Genomic DNA, 22,355 nt, shown 5'->3' on the forward strand with positions numbered 1-22,355 from the left:
TTTCATTTACTCTTTATTCCGTGAACTTCTTCAGAAAAATGTTAATTATACCCATACTTCCTTTTATATCAAATTATTTGAAATCACAGGAAATGACATCATTAATTACAAACAACAATTTTAAACACATAAATACTTAAAAATAATAAAGTAAAACAATAATAAACACGTATGAACACTCATAGTATATGTACATATATGTATGTATGTTAAAGAAAAACTACATATATATGTAGTTAATATTCTAAGATTATCTATTTAATAGAAAACATTTGAGATTTATGGACTCATTTAGTCCTGGTGTGTTAATATATATGTAGTTTTTCTTTAATATACATACATATATGTATATGTACTATGACTGTTCATATGTGTTTAGTATTGTTTTACTTTATTATTTTTAAGTATTTATATGTTTAAATTTGTTTGTTAATTAATGATGTAATTTCTTGTGATTTCAAATAATTTGATATAAAAGGAAGTATGGGTATGATTAACATTTTTCTGAAGAAGTTCACGGAATAAAGAGTGAATGAAAGCGCTAATTCATTTGTTTCATAGTGGTCATTGGATTGGCACCTGGAATTTTGTTTTTTGAGTTTTGCTTTTTGGTTCGTTTTAGAAACTGTGAAATATGACACCATTCAGGAGTACATGAGGCGTACAGCAACCTTTCAGTCAGAGAGAGAGACTATGTGGGTATGTATATGTATGCATGCACGTGTATTGTCTCATATATATATATATATATATATATATATATATATATATATATATATATATATATACACATACATACATATATATGTGTGTGTGTATGTATATGTTTATGTACATACACACGTGTGTGTATGTATATATATATATATATATATATATATATATATATATATATATATGCACACACAATATATATGTATGGGGTATGAAGTCCTCTTTCTTGCAAGGCAGCTGTACAGAATAGCAAACTCAGCATAAAAAAGTGTTATTGAGATTTTTTGGACTTTAGTTTAGAAGACTAACTTACAATTCAACTGTCTTTATTTTGGGATTGCAGTTGCTATCTTTGCACTTGCAATAGTGGAGTCATGGGACATGGGACAGACGTATGGCAACTGTTTTGCGAGGTATGAAAACTAGTTATGGCCGAACTTGGTTATGGAGAATGAATTACCTGATGAAGAAGAGATTGTTAGACATGGAACAGCAGTTTCAGAAATTACCTGCAGAGCTGATTGAACTAGATGGGAGATGCAGTCCTTCTTCTGACACACTTGGATGAATGCATGACAGGTGTCATCATGTTAACTGAGATGCACAGGAAATCTGAGGGCTTTTATTGTTCACAAGAATGTCTGTATCTTTAAAACATTTTATTTTTTCAGTTAAAATCTGAAAGCTACTTTTCTTTCCTTTTCAGGGCAAATATCAGTGTGATGTTAGAGATAGTCACTGAGAAATGGTTGTTTTACATTTCACATACTGCAGCTGTCCATCCCATTCTCATGGCTGTTAACTGCCCGCAAATGAGCATCCATCTTGTTGCCATTTGTATGAACATTACACGTCTTAATTAGGGGTCAGTTTTCCGTTAATACTGAGCTTTCAGCTAAACTTTGACTCGAGCTGCACTAGCATACAGATGTAGTACACCACCTCATGATAAATGAAAAAGTAGTAGAGATTCTTCTATTAGGCAAGTTGGTTTAGAGGATTAAGGAGTTTTTAATGAGCTGTTTCGTGCTAATACCCTCAGCCTCCATTATCTAACTGTGTAACTCTGAAAAAGTCACTTAACCAGATCCTGCTGCTGGGCTGAGTTTGAAAATGGTGGAAAACAAACAAGTAAATAAATATGATGATGTAGCAAAATTGTTAATAATATGAGTTCTTGCAGAAGAATTGTATACCAAGTTAAAACTTGCCCAGTCACCTTCCAGGGTGTATCTGAAGCTACTGATTATTCTTGTTGATTTTTTTAATGTTATGAAGCATTTAATAACATTTTGTATTCATTGCAGGATCTGAAACAGGAACTTATCAGGCTTGTTGAAACTGTAGGATTTGTTGCTCCATCACGAAGACCTCTGACAATTCCTGGATCTGATACCAGAGGCCTACTATCCCCTAATGAAATCTCATTTCTTAAATCTGTGCTCACAGCAGGACTGTATGACAATGTTGCCAAAATAATTTATGTGCCATCAGTGGACATTGCAGAGAAAGCTGTGTGTACTGTTGAGACAGCACAAGGAAAGGCACAGGTTCATCCATCATCTGTGAATAGGGGTCTTCAAACTTACGGCTGGCTGCTCTTTCAGGAGAAGGTAAGGAAAAGATTTTTGAATATTTTCTCATAGCAAGTTTTAAAAAAAGGAAGCATGGCTATTGTAGTTGGGTTTGCAATCCTGATCATGCAGTCCACACTCAGAAGTTCTACCATTTGCATAGCTTGCCTTTTGCTTTATTATTAATTTTGATCTGTTAAATTTACTAAATGCTTTTGTATCATATTTTATGTTTGTCTTCTTTTGGCAATAGTGGAAAATTACCTTTTTTCCACCATTGTACAACCTCAGAGTATGCATATTTAAGTTTGGGTGTATCTGCAGGTTAGGAGGACTTGCTTCCCTGCAAAACATCCTTTCCATTTTGCCAAAAGTGCTTTGGCTAAATATTTTGGTCAATTTGTGTTTGACCAAACTGCTGTTGATCTGTTGACATGAATCCATGCCTGTCATAGACCTTCAGATAAAACTAAATCAGATGTTTCTTGCAAGCCAGGTGGGGCCACTTGTAAGTAACCAGTAAGAAATGTAATGTAATGACAATTCTTGAATCAGATTTCTTGAAGGCCAAAAGTTCATAATGCTGCTAATTGTGCTTATGAACTGTGAACCAGAAGCCTTTTTGAAAAGTTCAAGTTTTCCAGTCCTGTGCATCTTCTCGTATGGAATTGTACCTGTTTAAGTTGTTTGAGGAGGCTTGCTTTAAAGGTTGTATAGTGTAGGGCTGTGTTCAGTGACAGGTCATATCAATGAGGTATGAAGTGGTACAGTGATCTTGCTGGAGTAACTAGACATGCCCTTTAGGATTAGGTGGACTACAGAATAAGCTCAAGTTACTTTTATAGACACAGACTGGTCAATTGTCTTCCATTGGCCGTAGAACTTTAATGATGGTGTTGTTTTTTTGGTTATTTGCCCATTTACTTTGTAAGTATAAGTTGTTATTTTTATTAGGTATGATGATTTTATATTTAATGTCATTAATGTTTAGATAGTACATGTATGCCGTGTGGTGAAGTCATAATGAATGGAGGGAAAAAAATGGCTAAAAAGACAATAAAACTGGATCAAGGAAACATAGTTTTAAATTGTTTTTTCAAACTCTAGTCCTAGCTAAACAGTAGGAAAAAATCTAGGGGAACGAAAGGAGGATGCAACAGCCACTTCTGATAGACATTCTTATTCCTTTGCATCTTCTAAATATAGGAAAGTAGATAAGTGTAAAGCCTCCACTGCTTCCCTCTTGTTTTGCCCTGTTGTCAAAGATATGAGGGTGTCTTCTGTGGTGCTAGTGAAATCTCAGAAAACCACGCTGTCATCCTTCAAGCTAAGGAACTCAGGCACACCAAAGGTGGATCTTTCTATGCTACCAATAAAACCAGTAGTCCTTCTTAGCAGTCCATTTTGTCATGCTGTCCTTAGAAGTGGTGGCCATTAGCTGTGTATTCCCACCACCAAGAAAAAACATTGATGCCCCTAGATGCTGCCTGCCAGTCATCAATTCATTCAGTACTTTCATTTTCTGTCCATGTTAACTCTTGAGTCTTTCTTCTACTCCCCACCAATGATTCATCACATCCTTGAGGAGGCATTAGCTGCCCTTTAACATCCTGTAATAATATGAAGCTTGATTGTGTCCAGTTGCTAGAAACACCGATTGCAATTCTTCTTGCTGTACTGGACCCATCTGTAGAGTGTATCTAACTTTATCTCCCAGATGCTTCAAGCCTCTTGGGTAACCACATTTTCTGCCCCAGGTGCTTTCATTCAGACTTATCAACTAACACTGGTCCTGCTGCTACAGAGGTGCCCTTTTACAGTACTTCCCATTAATGCACATTTGCGTTATACAAGTCTCATAGGTTCATAGGTGTTTACTAGGCTAACGACCACAGGGGCCTTTTTAAGCCAAACCATGCATCCCAAATCTCTGACAAGTTCTGATACCCTTGATAAGTGTAAGCATGGGCCTAGGAGATGAACCAAACCAGGGATGAAGTTCCGGTTTCCCATCCATCATTAATGCAAGGTACCCTAAACTGGTGCCACTTCAGATGCAGGTATTTTCTATGCACACTCCCTTATGAGTGCAGAGTCCCTATGATGTAAGATGCAGTTGTTGGCACAATAACACTCAGTGTTCATCATTCCCACTACCTCAGTGGCATTTTGGGTTATCTGCCAAGGTAATGCAGTACGAGCCATCTTTCAAAAGCTCATACTCTTCTCCCTCTTCCACCGACAGCTGATTGGCTGAGCATGTCCAGAGAAGAAACCCTTCCGCTGTCAGAGAAAGCGAGTGTTCAGTCTTTTAATGCCATCTGAAGAAGAAAGTCCTCTGAATCTTCATAGTATCCAGTGCTGTTTTTTGCTGCTTTACTGCTCAAATGAGTTTAATTTGAGGACTCCCTTCCTCTTATTTTTTTATTATCTTTCGATTTATGTTTGTTTAAAAATATTTATTTTAGTATTTTATGCTGCAGATGGATTGGACACTCTAAACTGGCCCTAGGTGTGTGTGCGTGTGTGAGTGCATGTGTGTGCCTTCTGTGGAAGGTTGGGCACTGGGCAGACAACTTGACACCATAAAACTCCACTGCCAATCGTTCTGCAGACCATTGTTCCACTGTGGTGACTTCTAATGGGAAAAGCTGAAAGAAGAAGATTTTTGCCAGTATTTACAGTAATTCCTGTGGAAATTTCTACTTGTATCAGTGTTTATTTGGTTTCTGTCTTTGACAAATGTTTGTTTTACTGTTTCTGAAGAAACTTTCAGTATTTCTCTCAGAAGGACAGTGTGTATGCATGCTATTAGAAACTAGAGGCCTGTCTTTCTTCTTTCGGCTGTTCCCATTAAGGGTCGCCACAGCGGATCATCAGTTTTAATTTCTTCCTGTCCTGTGCGTCTTGCTGTGTCACACTAACCACCTGCATGTCCTCTCTCACCACATCCATAAACCTGAGCTTAGGCCCTCCTCTTACCTGGCAGCTCCATCCTTGGCATCCTTTTCCCAATATACTCAGCATCCCTCCTCAGCACATGTCCAAACCAATGCAATCTCGCCTCTCTGGCTTTATCGCTAAACCATCCAACCTGAGCTGACCCTCTAATATACTGATTCCTAATCCTGTTCATCCTCATCATACGCAATGGAAATCTTAAATCTTTAACTCTGCCACCTCCAAGTCTGACTCCTGCCTTTTTGTCAATGCCACCATCTCCTACCTGTATAACATAGCTGGTCTCACCACCCTTTTGCATACCTTCCCTTTCAATCTTACTGGTACCAGTCTGTCACAAATCATTCCTGATGCTCTTCACCACCCACTCCACCCTGCCTGTACTCTCTTCTTCACCTCTCTTCCACACTCATCATTACTCTGAACTGTTGATCCCAAGTATTTAAACGCATTAACTTTCGCCAGCTCTACTCCCTGCATCCTCACCATTCCTCTGTCTTCCCTCTCATTCACAAACACATATTCTGTCTGTCTTGCTGACCTTCATTCCTCTCCTCTCTAGAGCATATCTTCACCTCTTCAGGGTCTCCTCAACCTGTTCCCTACTCTCACTAGAGATTGCAGTGTCATCTGCAGACAATCCTGTCTGATCTCGCCTGTCAACCTGTCCATCACCATTGCAAATAAGAAAGGGCTCAGAGCTGATCCTTGATGTAATCCCGCCTCCACCTTAAACTCATCCATCACTCCTACCGCAGACCTCACCACTGTCACACTACCCTCATACATATCCTGTACCACTCTTACATACTTCTCTGCCACTCCCGACTTCCTCATACAGTACCACAACTCCTTTCTAGGCACCCTGTTGTATGTTTCTCCAAGTCCAGAAAGACACAATGCCACTCCTTCTGACTTTTTCTACACTTCTCCAACACAAACATTGCATCTATAGTGCTCTTTCACAGCATGAAACCATACTGCTGCTCAGTAATCATCACCTCCCTTCTTAACCTAGCTTCCACTACTCTTTCCCATAACTTCATGCTGTGACTGATCAATTGTATCCCTCTGTAGTTCTGTAGTTACTGCAGCTGTGGTGTTAATTTGCTTTATTTTCATATTTTGACAGGAATATGTTGCAGAACTTGGATTTTTTTCAGCATTAATACATTATATTTACTGTATGTATGGCTCTGCTCTGTGTGTTTTAATATTGGATCTTGTTTTACTGCAAATTAAGTTATTTGAATGTACTCTGGATGGAGATTTTACTCTTTCTCTAACAAGAAAATATAGTTTAAATTGCAATTAAATGTGATTTATGACAATTTAATGCAGTTAAAATCTGTGGTGCTATATTGGTTTGGCACATTAGACGCTCTGGTGTTTGGATTTTGTATACTGGAAATTCTTTAACTTCTGTCAGTTGTAAAGGAATTCTGAACACATTTCAAATTGTTTTTGTGACAATAAATCAGTTTGGCAGAGTTTAGTTGTGTGGGGAGATACTTATTACTAGAAACCTTAAGTGATTATTCTGAAACATTATCCAGCATTGCCAGTTTATTATTCTGGCTAGTTTTCTCTCCCCTGACTTGATGGATCCTACCTCTGGTATCCCTCCCAGTCAAATCCAGTTGTACATAAAAACAAAACAAAAATCAAAATCCGAATGATTAGTGATTCTGACCAGTTCTCTGTCTAGTGTAGCTTTGCCACCCACTATGGAGTGCGGGTTAGATAACCTCTGGGGCCATTCCAGTACCTGGCACAGGTATGGGAGAACCATACCCTTTAGGTTCTCAAGTAGTCCAGAGTAAGAAACTCCTTGCTGGACATAATATGCTGATCCCAGATATTTTATGTAGTAGTGATGTTCAAAAGGAAAAGAAATAGAAGCTTCATCATACAGCTGATAATCAGATTATAACTGTTTAAAGGCTGATGTGATTTCCTTGGATAAGAGTGCTCTGCAGACATCTAATTATGTCAGTTGTTTCACAGAATGATGAGGAATCTGATGAGAACAATAGTGATTTCTTATCTGAAACTGAATCCAGTCACTGTAATCCTTTGGAAGGTGAACCTAAGCATAAGTATTCACTTTTCATCATATGATTGCTACATTTTGTGACGTTTTTGATTGGGAACTGGTGGGAACTACTTCAGAGCTAGACAAAGGTATATGGCATTTTAGAGGCTATCCCCTTCCCTCCTACCGGCCTTGGAAGATGTTTATAAAGCTGCCTGCAGGCCAGCAGCCTCTATTCCAGCAGTCCTTAAAAAGGCTCAGAGAAAATTTAGGGTGTCCTCTGATATGATGGGTCTGTTCTCATTTGACTGCTGACCTAACTGCCTTCTCATATAAAATGTCCTTGGCTTCATCTATTCCAACACCCCCTGATAAAGAGAGAAAATATTTAGATTTTTAGGGCAAATGAATATCTCTTTTGTAGCAATCTAGTCTTTTGAATGTTCAGTTTTCAAGGCTATATATGAAACTTATTTTATTTTTTACTTATTATTTATTTATATGACATTTGTTGACTGGGTTTGTTTGACTGAGCTTGTGGCCTGTTTAGCAGAGGCCCGGGGAGAAAAGTTCCACTGTACAAAATGATACAAGAATAAAAATCAAAGTGCAAAATTATGCAAGTGAAGAATTGTCAGTGCTGACTAAAAAAATCACACCTCAACAGTGCAAATTATATAAGCAAGAAACTCAAAGGGTAAAAATTGTGCATGTATGAAATTCACAATACAGAGCAAAAAATTAATGGTACCGATTATGCTAGTGAAGACTTAAAAGGAGTTAAGTATAAGTTAAGTAGATAGAAAGTATATAAAAAAAGGTGAAAACTGATCAAATTGTAGTGCAAGAAGAGATGTTAGTGATTAAGGGATAATAAGTAAGAAGTGAGTATAGTAGAGGATTAGGTCTGAACAAAGTTGCAAAAATTCAGAAGAAATTGTTATTGGTGGTCTAGTATGGAACATAAACAAGATTAGTTTGATGGGTAGGAGTGTGAGGAGAAAGGGGGAAAATTAGTGTCAGATTACTGGGGGCAGGAAGTTAGAGGGGTACTACCTAGGAAGTTAGAATATATAGTATTATTGTGGGAAAGGATGTAATAGTTAAGAATTAGAGGGAGGGAGGAGAGTAAAGGAGGAAGGGGGTGAGGCAATTACAGCGGCATCTTCTGGTGTTGTAAGGGTAACTTCTGAGAGCTGACTTGAATTCATGTGCATTGGAGATATTTCTAGAGCCATGGGAAGTTTATTCCACAATATAGAAGGAAGATAGCAGTATAGACTTTATCCTAGTGATTTTTTTTAGGTTTATGAATCTGTAAGAGGCACTGGTCCAAAATTCTGAGGGAGCGAGGTGGGTTATAGAGGAAGACTAGAGAGGATATTCTAGGGCAGGAGGAGGGCTTATTGAGGATAGAGTGGGTGGTGAGAAGTTGAGTAAATAAGAGTTGGTTAGGAAATTCCAACCAAGTAAGATTTTGGAGCGCAAGACACAATGGTCTGATTTTAGTGGCATGTTGGCTGCAAATCTGGCAACTTTGTTATATGTGGTTTCAAGTTTGGATAGTAGAGAGGACTGTAAGTTAGTCAAGATTTGAGAGCAGCACAAGAGGTTGGGGAGAAGATAAGCTTGGCCAAGTGAGATTCTGGAGTTGATGGTGAGGAATCTTTAATCTCTATAAAGCAGGCTGAGTTTTTGGTGGGTTTTCTTTATACAGTTGTGTACGTGGAGGTTGAATTTATGTTGGCCATCAGTGATTACACCAAGGAGCTTAGTGTGGGCTTCAGGTGAGATTATGGTGTTAAGGGGTGAGATTGTGAATGAGGATTTAAGATGGTAGAGAAATTTGGGTAGGAATAGGAGGAGTTTTGTCTTTTTGGGGTTAAGTATGAGTTGGTTGCTAGTAAGCCAAGTTTCATTGAGGTTAAAAGAGGTTTGGGTATGGGTGAACAGGTCAGAGGGGTTGTCAGCAGTGGTAATAATAGTGGAGTTATCCGCATACTGTATGAGAGTTGACTGAGGACAGAAAGTGTGGAGCGGTTAGTAAATATTAAAAAAAAGGGGGGTCTAAGATTGAGCCGTGTGGAACACCCATTTTTATCGGGAGAAAGGGAGAAAAGCAGAGAGACATTTGATGGATTGCTGCCTGTTAGTGAGGTTGTTGGAAAACCAGGAGATATTTGCAGGGGCGAGGTTTAGTTGAGAAAGGAGGATGGGGAGGGCGACAGCATCAGAGGCTTTGGAGAGATCTAAGAAGAGGTAGGATACTAGTTTATTATTGTCTCTAGCTAGGGAGATGGAGTTAGTAAAGGAAATGAGGACAGTAGTGGTGCTGTGGTGGGGTGGAAGCCATGCTGGGTAGGGGTAATGAGGTTTTCAAGCATGAGATAAGACAGATTTTCAAGCATGAGATAAGACAGGATTTGTTATGGACACAGTGCTCGAGAATTTTGAAGAGTGGTGAGAGTATAGCAATTGGGTGGTAATTAGCTAGTACAGCAGAGTTTCCACCTTTGTGGATAGGTATGGTGTGGAATTTCTTCCAGAGGGTTGGGACAGTGGATTCACAGATTGAGTGGTTAATGAGGATGAAGACAGGGTATGCTCTAGACTGAGTTTGCAGCAGCCTTTAGAAAGAGTGATAGCAAGGTGTCAGCTGAGGGGGAACATAATTTGAGTTTGAGAAGCAGATTTTTAATGTAGCTAGTAGGGATGGGAACTTAGAGAGAAAGGGGAGTTATGTTGTAGCGGCTTAGTGGGGGTATAGGAGAGGTAGGCATAAGTTTGCTTATTGTGTCAATAAAGTAGGTATTGAAGATGGAAGCAGTTTCTTGGGGTAAATTATTAGGGCAGGGGTTTGGTGTTGAGTGATTTCCAGGGTGGAGAATTTGATTAACTGTATTCCAGAATTGTTTTGGTTTTCTAGGTTGTGTGGTCAGAGGCATGTGGTAGAAGGGTTTTTTATCAATGTTTGTGTTTTTTTGGCCAGGTTACGGTGTTCCCTATATTATTAGTAATGTGCTTGAGATTTGTTTTTTATCCAGAGTTTCCATGCAAAATCTCTGTTTTGGATGAGAGACTGGGTTGAGTGAACGAGCAACATGATTTGACTCTGACAGTTCTGGGAGGGGCTAGGGAGTTTAGGGAATTTAATAAGATGGAGTTGAAATGGTTAATGGCTTAGCTGAGAGAAAGGTCATAGAGGAAGGACCAGTCAATGGTAGAGAGACAGGTATTAAAAGTCTCTGGGTTGAAGCTGGTTAACGTACGACATTCTTTAATTTTGTGAGGTCTTTTGAGTTGGGGAGAGAATCTTAAGACGTGTGCAGGAGACTGATTGCTAATTGAATCAGACAGGGATTTGGGGTGGTGATAAAGGTTTGGATGGGATACAAGAATGCAGTCAAGGGTGGAACTGGAGTTGGTAGGTTTATGAAGAAAAGTGGGAGATGAGATAAGCTGAGTATAGCCTTACGGGTGTATGCAGGTGGAAGGAGATTCAGAGGTGAGGACAAGCCAGTTAATATTAATGTCATCTGGAATGAGAGTTTCGTTAGTTATAGTGTTAGCCATCCAGTGACGGGCCAATTCTAGTAAGGCTATGTTATCTCTAGGTGGAATGTAGATAGCAGCTGTAGTTAGCAACGACAAGCTCAGCAGGGTGAAAGGAGGGGGGTGGGTTGGTATGGGGGGATAAGGTAAAAAGGTCTGTGTACATAATGGGTTGGTATGGCGGGGATAAGGTAAGGAGGTCTATGTACATAATGGCTGCACCTCCACCTTTCTTTTGTGTTCTATCAAGGCGTAAGATGTTGTAGCCAGGGGGCGAGAAACTCCTTGTCAGTGTTATGTGGTTTTAGCCAAGTTTCAGAGAGAGAGATTATATTGGTGGAGTATTGGGATATCCAAGAATGAAATTATGTTGTCTTGTTAAGAATGCTATGGATGTTGATGGAGTAATGGATGAGTTGTTTGAGACTGGGGATTGGTACTTGTGAGGGTGAATGAGTAGTATTGGTGAGAAAAGATGAGTTGTTGTGGGGGCCTGAGTTGGGGGTGAATGTCTCCAGAGAGTTGAAGGGAGTTACAGAGGTGGAGTGAGAGTGATTTTGGAAGGAGGCTAATTTTGGGGAGAGTATTATCTGTGAAGGAGAAAATAGTGAGTGATATCGGAGCGGAGTAGTGGGTAAAGGTGCTTGTTGAGTAGGAGGATGTGGGGGAGTTGAGATGGAGAATAAGTTGAGTGTGATAGGAACTGAGGTATTATAGGGTGAGAAAAAGAAAAGATAAGAGGTGAAGGAGGGACATAGTGATGGGTAAGGTGAATTAAAGGGGAGAGTAGTTTGAGAGTGAGTGGAGGAAGGTGACTGGTATTTTTATGGGGGAGGGGAGAAGCAGCCAGAGAGCATGGGTGGGAGGTATAAGATAGAATATCCAAGGAAGGTGGGAGCAGCCTTGTTAGGAGGAGTGGAGTCTGATTGGTTGAGGGTAAGGGATGTGGGAGTTTACAGAGGGAGGGTAAAGAATGGCTAACTATAAAAGTAACTGATGCAGGGGTGGGTTGGATTGGGGGTAGGGTAGGGGAGCGGAGGGAACCCGAGCTTAGCAAGGGTGAACGGAGCTGGTTGAACCTCGAGAAGTGGGAAATTTTGAAAGAGAAAGAAAAAAACTATCAGAAATCCAAGAGTCTGGCTACAGAGAGTGAGCACATGTAAATGCAACTGATAAAGCCAAGGGAGAGTGTTGCTAGAAGGAAACGTTGAATGTTTACTGAGGGGACCCACACAAAGAGAGAGAAATAAATACTTTTTAGATATACTGAAGTGAAACCAGTGAGTTAACAAGTTAAAGATTGGTCAGATGAAAAGGCAGCAGTCTTTGGGAAGGGATAAATTGGATGGAGAACAGTGAGCTAGAATTAGAAATGAAATTAGGGGGGGGAGAAGGGAGTGGGCCACCAAGAGAAGAATGCTCGCCACAGCCCATAATTTAAGCTTATATATATATATATATATATATATATATATATATATATATATATATATATATATATAAGCAAACATACAATGTACTTTCAGTAGCTATTGGGCACTCCCTTGAGTCACTTTCTATTGTAGGTGGCAGTATTCCAATCCAGGCCATGTGAGGTTTGGAGGTGAGAGAGTGCACTTTCTTCATTTAGGGTAGAATGTACTTTTAGCAGCTATTGGGCTCTCCCCAGTAGTCACTTTCTACTGTAGGTGGCAGTATTCCAGTCCAGGCCTTGTAAGGGATGGAGGTGAGAGAGCATACTTTCTTTAGTTAGGGTAGAATGTACTTTCAGTAGCTATTGGGTACTCCCCAAGAGTCACTTTCTGTTGTAAGTGCTGTATTCCAATCCAGGCCTTGTGAGGGATGGAGGTGAGGGAGCGCACTTTCTTCAGTTAGGGTAGAAGGCAGGTGCACTATCTCCTGGAAGTGAAGGGGATGGGCTTCAGTCAAGGTTTCAAATAAATGTTGCTCTGGTGGCCAGTCTTGCAACCTCTTCTTATTTCCTCTTGTATAGATCTCCCTGTCTCTCCAATGTCACAGTCTTTTCTTGCAGGGATGTCTTCTTCTTTGGAGATCTCCTTTCAGGCACTTCTTAGATAAGACCTTGGTGTGAGTCCAGATTTCCACTGGTGTTAATTTCACAAGTTCTGGAGTTATTTAACCAAACGTTAATGTCCAGGTTACGGTATGTGAAAGGAACTCTGTCTCTTTGGGAGTTTAAATCACCAGAGGGTAAACCATATACTTGATTAACAGCCATTGAGGGATTCACATTGGCATTCCATTGCACAGAAGTTTGTAGAATTTTACAGCATTCATATAGTTTGAATAATTTTGCTGCATCCTTATCTGCAGGACAGAAATAAATTGTTTTTGATTTGACTCAAGTTTCATCACATGCTATGAGAGTTATATTTGAATGTGCCAATAACAGTCTTGAGAAATGCTGCTTCTTCTGTTCTTTTAAGATGGCATGCTTGGGCACATAACCAGAATGTCTCATGATGATTTAAAAACCAAAATTTTAAAGGCACCTTTAAACCCGGGCCTCCGCTGAAAATTGGCTTTGTTCCAAGTCGACTTTCTCTGTAAACAAATGTTAAATAAATTGCTAAGCCCTATATTACACAGATTCTCAGTGGAATGATAGAGGCAAATTAATCTAGGATGTTTCATATACCCAAGTTCTTCCTAAACAAAGTGTCTTCCTTCAAGGGGCAGAAATAACAAAAATCCCAACCAAACAAAAGTCATGGTTCCAAAAGAAAATGGCAGGAGGATAGTTTTTCGCAAGCAAATGTGAGATATTCCATCATGAAAAAGGATCAACCCCTCCTTGCAAAGGAATGTCTATGGCGAGTCACGGACCAAACCAATCTGCTGTCCTTTCTTCTCTTCTTCCTACCCTAGGCGTGCTCTCAAACCTACAGCCTGACACAAATAGTCTCAGACAAATGGATTCTGAGAATAATTTAGAGAGGATATGGATAGAAAATCCTCCCCCTTTCAGGAGAATTCCTCCACACCCAGCAGACCAGAAAGAGCTGTTTCCTCCATGGCTCCATCACGTAGTAAAAGCAGGGATCATGGAACCAGTGCCTGTGATGCACAGAAGCAGTGGATTTTACTCCAGAATCTTTTTGGTGCCAGAAAATGAGCACTTCTGGAGACCCATCCTAGATTTGTCCTTTCTAAAGACCTTTGTAAAAATTCCGAAATTGAAAATGCTCACCTTATAATTGGTGTTACCATTGCTTCCAGACCACTGTTTCATATTGACTGTAGATCCCAAGCATGCTTATCATATACCTATTACTCCCCATTTCAGGAAATGTTTGAGCTTTGCTGTGTCTGGCTTAATCTGTTTTCTGGATTACCCTTTGGGCTATTTACTGCTCCTGTACTGTTTACAAAGTGTCTGGCCCCAGTGGTTGCCAAGGTCACATTCTTTCTTTCCCATCTGGGTATCAAATTGAAACTTCAAAAGTCCTTCCTCACACCCTCTCAACAAATTGTTTTCCTGACGTGTTGGATTGACACAGTAAAAAAGATGACATTCCTGCCAGAATACAAAGTTCAGACTTATCAGGGATGAAGATGCTGGGTCCAACAATTCAGGTACCATTGTATATTTATCATGTGTAGTCTGGCTAATGGTGTTATGAGATCATTAATGGCCAAGAAATCTAGAATTCTGACTGGGTTTTGTGAAGCAGGAACTGTAGTGGAGGCGGGATCAACTGTCTCTGAATCCAGGGCTGTCTTCCTGTTTTTAGACCACAATCTAATCTGTCCAAATGGACAGTTCAGATTTTGCAAGGTTCTTCATTACTTATGGACTCCGGGTTCTCTTCTAGTGGTTACAGACAACACTATGATGATGTGGTACCTTTAGAATTAAAGGGGGTACTAGGTCATACCTTCTTTGCTGGTTGGCAGTGATAGACTGGGAGCTGGCTCTGCAGCATTCTCCGACTCTTCAGGCATCATGAATTCCATCAGAGCAAAATACAGCAGCAGACAGAAAACAGATCTTGGACATATCCTCACTAGTGAAAACTCTGTGTACAAGTATGCTATGATTGATCCAGATGTGGGGAACACCGTAATTACTTTCTGCTTTCAAAACAGACAACTGAAAAAATTCTGTTCAAGACATCATTGTAGCCATGCTTAGAAGACAGACGCTGTATCATTCCCATGGTTGGGAATGCTCGTTTCCATTTCCACCCTTTCCAAGGTACTTCTAAAAAATTCAGAAAGAACTGCTAAAGTTCATTGTGGGTAGCTTAACTCCTTTTTGGCCAAGGGAAAGTTGGTTCTCTCTTTTAATGGAGTTGACCAAGGACATTTACCAGAAGTTTCCTCATAGACTGGATCTGCTTGCATAGCATCAGGAGTGAATGATGCATCTCATCTTAAAGCAAATGCAGTGGACAGCCGGGATGATTCTATTGTCATACCTTTTAGGCACGTGTTCTGTGCAGAATTTAAGGAGGGAAAAAAACCTGTAACTAGAAAATCTTATGTGTACAAGTAGCAGAGGTTTTCTATGTGGTGCCTAGCCAGTAACAGAAGTCCTTAAGGGTTTCAGCTCTCTCTGATTTTGAAATATTTGTGTGAACCTACTTGGCAATAGTTTTTATCATATGCTTCTATCAAAGTGCGTTTTGCAGTCTTCTCAGCTTGTCTACCAATGAATGCCCTGTTTCATCTCTTTTTGTGGTCAAACAATTTATGAAAGGAGTGTTGCAAGTGAGACCCCCTCAGAAGTAAATGTCTTCTTCCTGGGATCTCAAGTTTGTTCTTGAAAAATTGTCCCTAATTACTTTTGAACCTGCATCTTCAACTGGTTTACATTTCATCACTTGGAAGACTCGAGCTCTCATGGTGGGCCAACCCTGTCTGTTTTTTCACTTGGACAAGGTTGTGTTGTGCACTAATCCATCATTCATGCCTAAAGTTGTTTTAGAATTGCCATGAATCAAGCCAGCAGTCTCCCAGTCTTCTATCTGATCCAAAAAAACAAAGGAGGAAATATTCTGTGCAACTTGGATGCATGCAGGCAGCTCACCTGCTACTTTGACAGAGCAAAGCCCTTTGGAATGCTGAACAGCTGACTGTCTCCTAGATAGGGCTAAGAAAGTCATATCTGTCTCTAAGCAAGCTGTTGCATGATGGTTGTCTTCTGCTGTTGTTTTCTGTTACTCCCACCATGGTAGATCTCTTACAGTTAAGATTAAGGCTCACTCGACTAGGGCCTTATCTTGATGGCATATTGAAAAGGAGTGGAGTGTAAAAGCATTCTAAAAGCTGCAACCTGGTCCACTGTTTATATCTTCACAAAGCACTACAAACTGGATTCATTTTCAGGGTCCAGTGCAGGCTTTGTTAGGACCAGCTTATCTTCCCAGCTCCCAGGTATGGTAAGCTTTGGAAATCTGCCCAAAATGCCACTGGTGTAGTGGGCGTGATGAGCATAGTACAGTTGCTTAAGTTCTCTAACAGTAGATGTTCAAATTTCTCACTTCCTCTGAGGCAGTAGCCACCCATCATCCCCAGATTGTGTATAGTTGAGGTAGGTTTCATTCTGTTTGATTCAGTTGTTGTTGGATTTGGTTTTTATATGGTATTGTGATTGTCTTTGAATTTGCTCTTGCTAGATGATTCTGGCTTCATTTACTTTCCTCTTTTTCTTTATGGAAGTGAAAATGCCTAAACAATCACTTCCTCTGACAACTGAAAGCTTCTCTTTCAGGATATGCTCAGCCAATCAACTGTCACAGGACAAGAGAGAGGGAGGGGGTCTGAGCTTTTGAAAGCTGGCCAGTACTGCGTTACCTTGGCAGATAACCCAAAATGTCACTGAGGAGGTGAGGAATTCAAGCATCTACTGTTGCAGGAAAGTTGAATTTAATGCAACTATAATTTACACAAGTGATACATATCCCAATTGTGGGACCATCATCAGATTCACAATTGAGACTGCCTTCAGATGTATCTAGGCCAAATGAATTACATATATCCCCTGCATTTAGATGTCCCTAAAGATACCACATGTGGTGATCTCAGTTTGTCATCCTCCTTCCTAGGTAGGAAGAAGTGACAACATCTGTGGACTTGAGTGTGGAGAGACATGGGGTTCCCTTGAATGTGACCAAGTCTGTTCTTTTGGGATGAAGAGTTGGAATCACCACTATCCATCTCAGAGGATTCTAGTTTTAAGGAGACACTCTAAAATAAGGAGACACTCTAAAACATGTATCAGAAGACTGTTTGTCCCCAAAAATTCACTTTTCAGTTGATGGTTATAAGAAGCTAGCAGTGTCCCTTGGAGGCCCCTTGGGTAATGTGTCTCATGGTGAATGCATTTAAGGACCTTATAAAGATTAACTGGATACACCTCACTTAAGACAAGATCTTTATGCAACCTAAAGCATTTCCCCTTCTTGCTGAAAACCTCAATCCAGAGTCCAGCATTTTAATGACTGCCCTTAAGCAGATTCTTGTTTATTAGTCATTTCAGCATCATCCTCCAGTCAAGCAGTCCACTTTTTTCCCTTTTTGAAAAACTTTTATTCATTCATCATATTATTAAATTGTAATGCAAACGTGCATTAATGACAAAGAAAAACGATTGCAGTAACACTTTGTTATTGTATGCATCCATTATACATATATTTTCCATCATAGCCCTCTTTTTTCATTTCCTACCAGCTCAGTTGTTTTAGTAATTTATTTGAACATTGTTTTGTATACATTATTCTTATATGCACATTTTATTGTTTTGAAAATGATTTCCTCCGTCTTGTATTGATCTCGTCAATGGGTCTTTTATTTTCTTTACAATATTTAGTACTTAATTTACAGCTGATTTAATCGATGATTTTCACTTCCATGTAATTGCTTTTTTGGCTGCTACGTTAAACTCATTAAGACCTAATCATGGACAATTTCTAAACCAACTCAGCATTATTTCCTTAGTTAATATAATATGTTCCTCTAACTTTGCCAGGACATTCTGTAGGGAGTCCTTACACTCAGTTAACTCCATACATTCTTAGAAAAATGTATTCACAGTTTCCTCTCGTGTTACCTTCACATGTCCAACACATGCTCTTCACATAAGGGAGAATAAAACTAAATATGTAAACATTTACATGCAAACATCCTATATCTTCTGGACATTATAGCATACCTGGAGGCTGTGGAAATTTCCTTCCTTTTGTCTTTTAAAATTTGTTATTCTAATGTACCTTCCCAGTCTAAAAAAAATCTCCTGCATTTGTTTTTTATAGTTATCATGCAACATTTTATATGCCTGACTAATTATCTCTTTCACAATAGCATCTTCTGTTTTTGATGCCACTAAAAACACTACATTAGCAGGTCTTTCACTTGATACTATCCCCACTTTCTTTGTATTTTGCCAACAGTCCTTCATATGGAAAGCACTCTTCAACTTGTAGTTCAGTCTCCTGCTTGGCTTCTTCCTACTTTATCTCTTTTCCCATCCAACTTGCTTGCTTCCGGTAGCATGGCTCCTTTTTTGTTTCCTTCAGTTACATCCTGCCATCTCTTGCCTGTTTTCTGTACTTTTAGTTGTAGGTATTCTTAGTGGTAAAATCTCCTTTCTTAACTTTGTGTGTGTGTGTGTGTGTGTGTGTGTGTGTGTGTGTGTGTGTGTGTGTGTGTGTGTGTGTGTGTGTGTGTGTCCCTAAGGCTTGCCTCTAAAACCCTGATTTCCCTGCATCCCTCTTACTTCCACCTTGTTCCACCATCTTATGTTCCTTCCTGTGGGCCAGTTTGAGAAATAGATATTCAGTTCTCCATATTAGCCATGCGAGTGCCATATTTTCTAAGATTAAGATACAGTTTCAGTCCTTTATAGTCCAGCCTACAGACAAGGAGTTCACTGCTTTGGATCATTTTGGAAATTAGGTTCCTATGTCCACTATCTTATCCATGACCGTCTAACTTTTTTGAAGCAGGTGATATACTTTTAAGAAGACTTTCTTGCAAAGCGTTTAAGAAGCTCTACCAGCCAGATGAGAATTACATTGCACCTTTAAGCTTTGAGTAGCTCCTGCCAGGAATTCCGGTCTTGTGTGATCTGAATGACTTATGATTCGGCCACTGTGTCAAAACAATGGTGCTGCTTATGTATCTTCACATCTGGCTCTGTCTTGTACACAGAGAAATCTTCACAGGTGCATCTATACAGGGACTATATCAGTTAGGCCCTAAAATACATGAACATCTGGAAGTATTATAGGAAAAACGACAGAATCTGTCCACAGCTAGAGTGTACTTTCAAGAAAAATGACATAATGTTAAAAAATAAAACTCTGTTATGATTTGATGATTGTGATAGTTTCTTTCAGAGAAATATGCTTGCATCTAGTTTTCTGATGCGACTTGAACTGCACATGGTCTGCAAGGTTTAAAATAAGGTGGAGGATTGTTTCTGTGTACAAAACTGTTGGATGCTGTGTTGCAACGTGCTGATCAAAAATGGATTGTTTTCTCTTGTATTGGCTTGTGTACATTATTTTTATTAAGCAGTCACTCTTCCCTCTGTGTTGAACTTGTACATTTAGATATTTAACATCTGCTTGAACCATAGTAAGACCAGTCGGATGGGAGCTTGGTTTAATATCTCATTCAAAGGCTTGCAAACAGAAGTGCTTTACTACTGTTATGGTGGATGTTACAGTGGCAGTTTTGGGATATTAACGTAAGTAGTATTTATGGGGCTAGCACTGTAAACTATGGTCTTCCAGCATCAGAGGTAATCAAATCAGGCCATTGTCTGAGCTACTGTTGTCTCTATGATGCTACTAGAAGTAGTATGCTGTTTTGTTTAGGTATGGTCTTTTTTTTCCCTGACAGACTGAGACTGCTGTGGATTTTTTTGTAGTGTTTCCTGTGGGAGTAAAAAGTTATTTTGTTGATGGTTCTCTGGTGTGGGGCTCCTGACATATGCTGACACTGCAGAGCCTAGGAATCCCTACATACATATATAAACTTATTGTTAGCAGAAACACACTAACATCTGGTAAATAAGTCATATTTTGAATAGTTTTCTACTCACTATTTTAATGTTTTAATGTCTGCAGGTGAAGTATGGCAAGGTTTATATAAGGGATACTTCCGTGATCTCACCATTTCCTATACTGCTGTTTGGTGGTGAAATAGATGTCCAGCATCGAGAAGGCCTGCTGAGTGTGGATGGCTGGATCCATTTCCAGGTACATTCTGTTCATATGGTTCTTGTATAGAGGTCATCCAGTAGAAGTCATAGTTTTTCTTTGAGTGTCCCTTGAAGAATTATTTAATGGTTCTTAAAAGTCAAGCCTGTTTTTTTTTCCCTTTTTTCTGTTTGTGCAGCTCTTTGCTAACATTTGGTTTCTGTCTACCTAAAAGTTGCCCATTATTGCTCCCAGCTGTTCCATGTATGCCTTCTGGGGGAAGGGGGAAGTTGGGAAGCTGGAGCCATTTTGTATGTAGATGGCAGTGTGTGTGCCATGCATAGTTATTGTACCCCTGCTGTGCAGCATATCAGTGTATTAAGTGCAGACATATTAGGATGATTGTTGGTGTTTACAGTACAAGCAAGTATACAGCTCACTCTAGTCTTCACATATAGATCGTCTGTCAACAGCTAGACCTAACCAAGATGGAGAGTGGGCTGTTGGCATCTTTCTTCCTCTCTGTGCCAACTTTCTAGGTCTTTAGTAGATCCCACATCACTAAACTTGTAGATTACTCTCTTATTTTTCCATTCCTGGATGTATGATTTTTGGAAGCAATTTTTGTAAAATCAGCTAAACCTGCTTCATTTTTTGAGACATTTCCTATTAGGATGGGGAGTGACAAGGAGTTAATGGTGTGAGTGTATTTCTGTGTGTGTGTGTGTGTGTGTGTGTGTGTGTGTGTGTGTGTGTGTGTGTGTGTATATATATATATATATATATATATATATATATATATATCATGTTGAAAGGTGAAATTCTTCAGCGTGAAGGTTTTGGGCCAAAAGTGACTGGTATTTGAAACTGTTCATAATTTCCTCCACCTTGACTAAAGCCACAGTTCCAGCTGAAGAAAAGCAACCCCAAAGCATGATACTGCCACCACCATGCTTCACTGTAGGGGTGGTTCTTTTGGTGATGCGAAGTGTTTTTGCTCCAAACGTACCTTTTGGAATTGTGACCAAAAAGTTCAACCTTGGTATCATCGGACCATAACACATTTTCACACATGATTTTGGGAGACTTGATGCATTGTTTTGCAAATTTTAGCTGGGTCTGGATGTTTTTCTGTAAAGAAAGGCTTCTATCTTGCAACCCTACCACATAGTCCAGACATATGGAGAATACAGGAGATTGTTGTCACATGTAGTACACAACCAGTACTTTCCAGAAATTCCTACAGCTACTTCAGTGTTGTTGTAGGTGTCTTAGCAGCCTCCCTGACCAGTTTTTGTCTTTTCTTTTCATCAGTTTTGGAGGGATGTCCAGTTCTTTGCAATGTCACTGTTGTCCCATATTTTCTCAACTTTTTGATGACTGTCTTCACTGTGTTCCATGCTATATCCAATGTGGTAGACATTTTTTATACCCTTCTCTTGACTGATACCTTTCAACATTGAGATCCCTTTGATGCTTTGAAGCTGTCTGCGAACCATGGCTTTTACTGTTACAGGCAACTGAGTAAATGTCAGGAAAATCCTACTAGGACAGCTGAATTTTATTTGGGGTTAATCAGAGTCACTTTAATTGATGGCAGGTGTGTACCCAAGAATACTGAATGCTGTAATTAAATCAAAAGGTGCTTCAACAAAGTATTAGTTTAAGGGTGTACACACTTATGCAACCAGAGTATTGTACTTTTTTTATTTTTTATATTTTTTATTTTCCCCTAACAGATTTGTTTGTTTTTCTATTGAATTGTACAGTTTATAAGTTACATTAAAGGTGGGAAAAGTTTTGAAATGATTTATTGTAGTCTCATTTTTTTATATCACAGGGGTGTGTAAACTTTTTATATCCACTGTATATCTTCTAGGTATTTAAGTCTGAACATTGACCACAGACTCTGGGGTTTTATTTTTTTAATGGACATCCAGCCACTGCTATGTGTTTTTAATTTGTCTTCTGTTTCCTCTGTGACCTTGTTTCCATTCTCCTTCTCCAGTACTACTACATTTTCATCAGCTACTCTCACCAGGCTACCTTCAGCACATTCCACACCCATATCTTGTAGTTGTAGCATGCTTTTTCATCATCAAGCATTGCTTCCATAATAAGTATTGTCAGCTGTTCCTTTTTTCCTCCATGCTTCAGATTTATTCATTCCACTTGGATCTTTTTGGTCATTTGTGCCTTCTAATTCCTTGTGTGTCCAAACTAATCTAAACATGGTCACCCTGCTTTGGATGCCTTGAAAACCGTATATAAAATGCTCCTCTATTATTTGGACTGCACACATTCACTAATTCCTCGCTGTTGCTTCTGGATTCAGTGATACTGTTGTCC

General features: G+C 39.5%; 1 protein-coding gene across 1 annotated transcript in view; it reads left to right on the forward strand.

Annotated features, from left to right (window-relative positions):
* The window catches only part of DHX29 (DExH-box helicase 29), a 1,644,099-nt gene that overhangs the window by 1,485,011 nt on the left and 136,733 nt on the right, over window positions 1-22,355 (forward strand). The window contains exons 25-26 of the mRNA XM_044064425.1: window positions 2,022-2,327; window positions 19,935-20,066. Of these exons, the coding sequence (XP_043920360.1) occupies window positions 2,022-2,327; window positions 19,935-20,066 (438 nt within the window). The remainder of the gene's footprint in view (window positions 1-2,021; window positions 2,328-19,934; window positions 20,067-22,355) is intronic.

The sequence above is a fragment of the Protopterus annectens genome, chromosome 2.part2 (assembly GCF_019279795.1).
Source record: "Protopterus annectens isolate FY-2018-M chromosome 2.part2, PAN1.0, whole genome shotgun sequence".
Taxonomy (NCBI): domain Eukaryota; kingdom Metazoa; phylum Chordata; order Ceratodontiformes; family Protopteridae; genus Protopterus; species Protopterus annectens.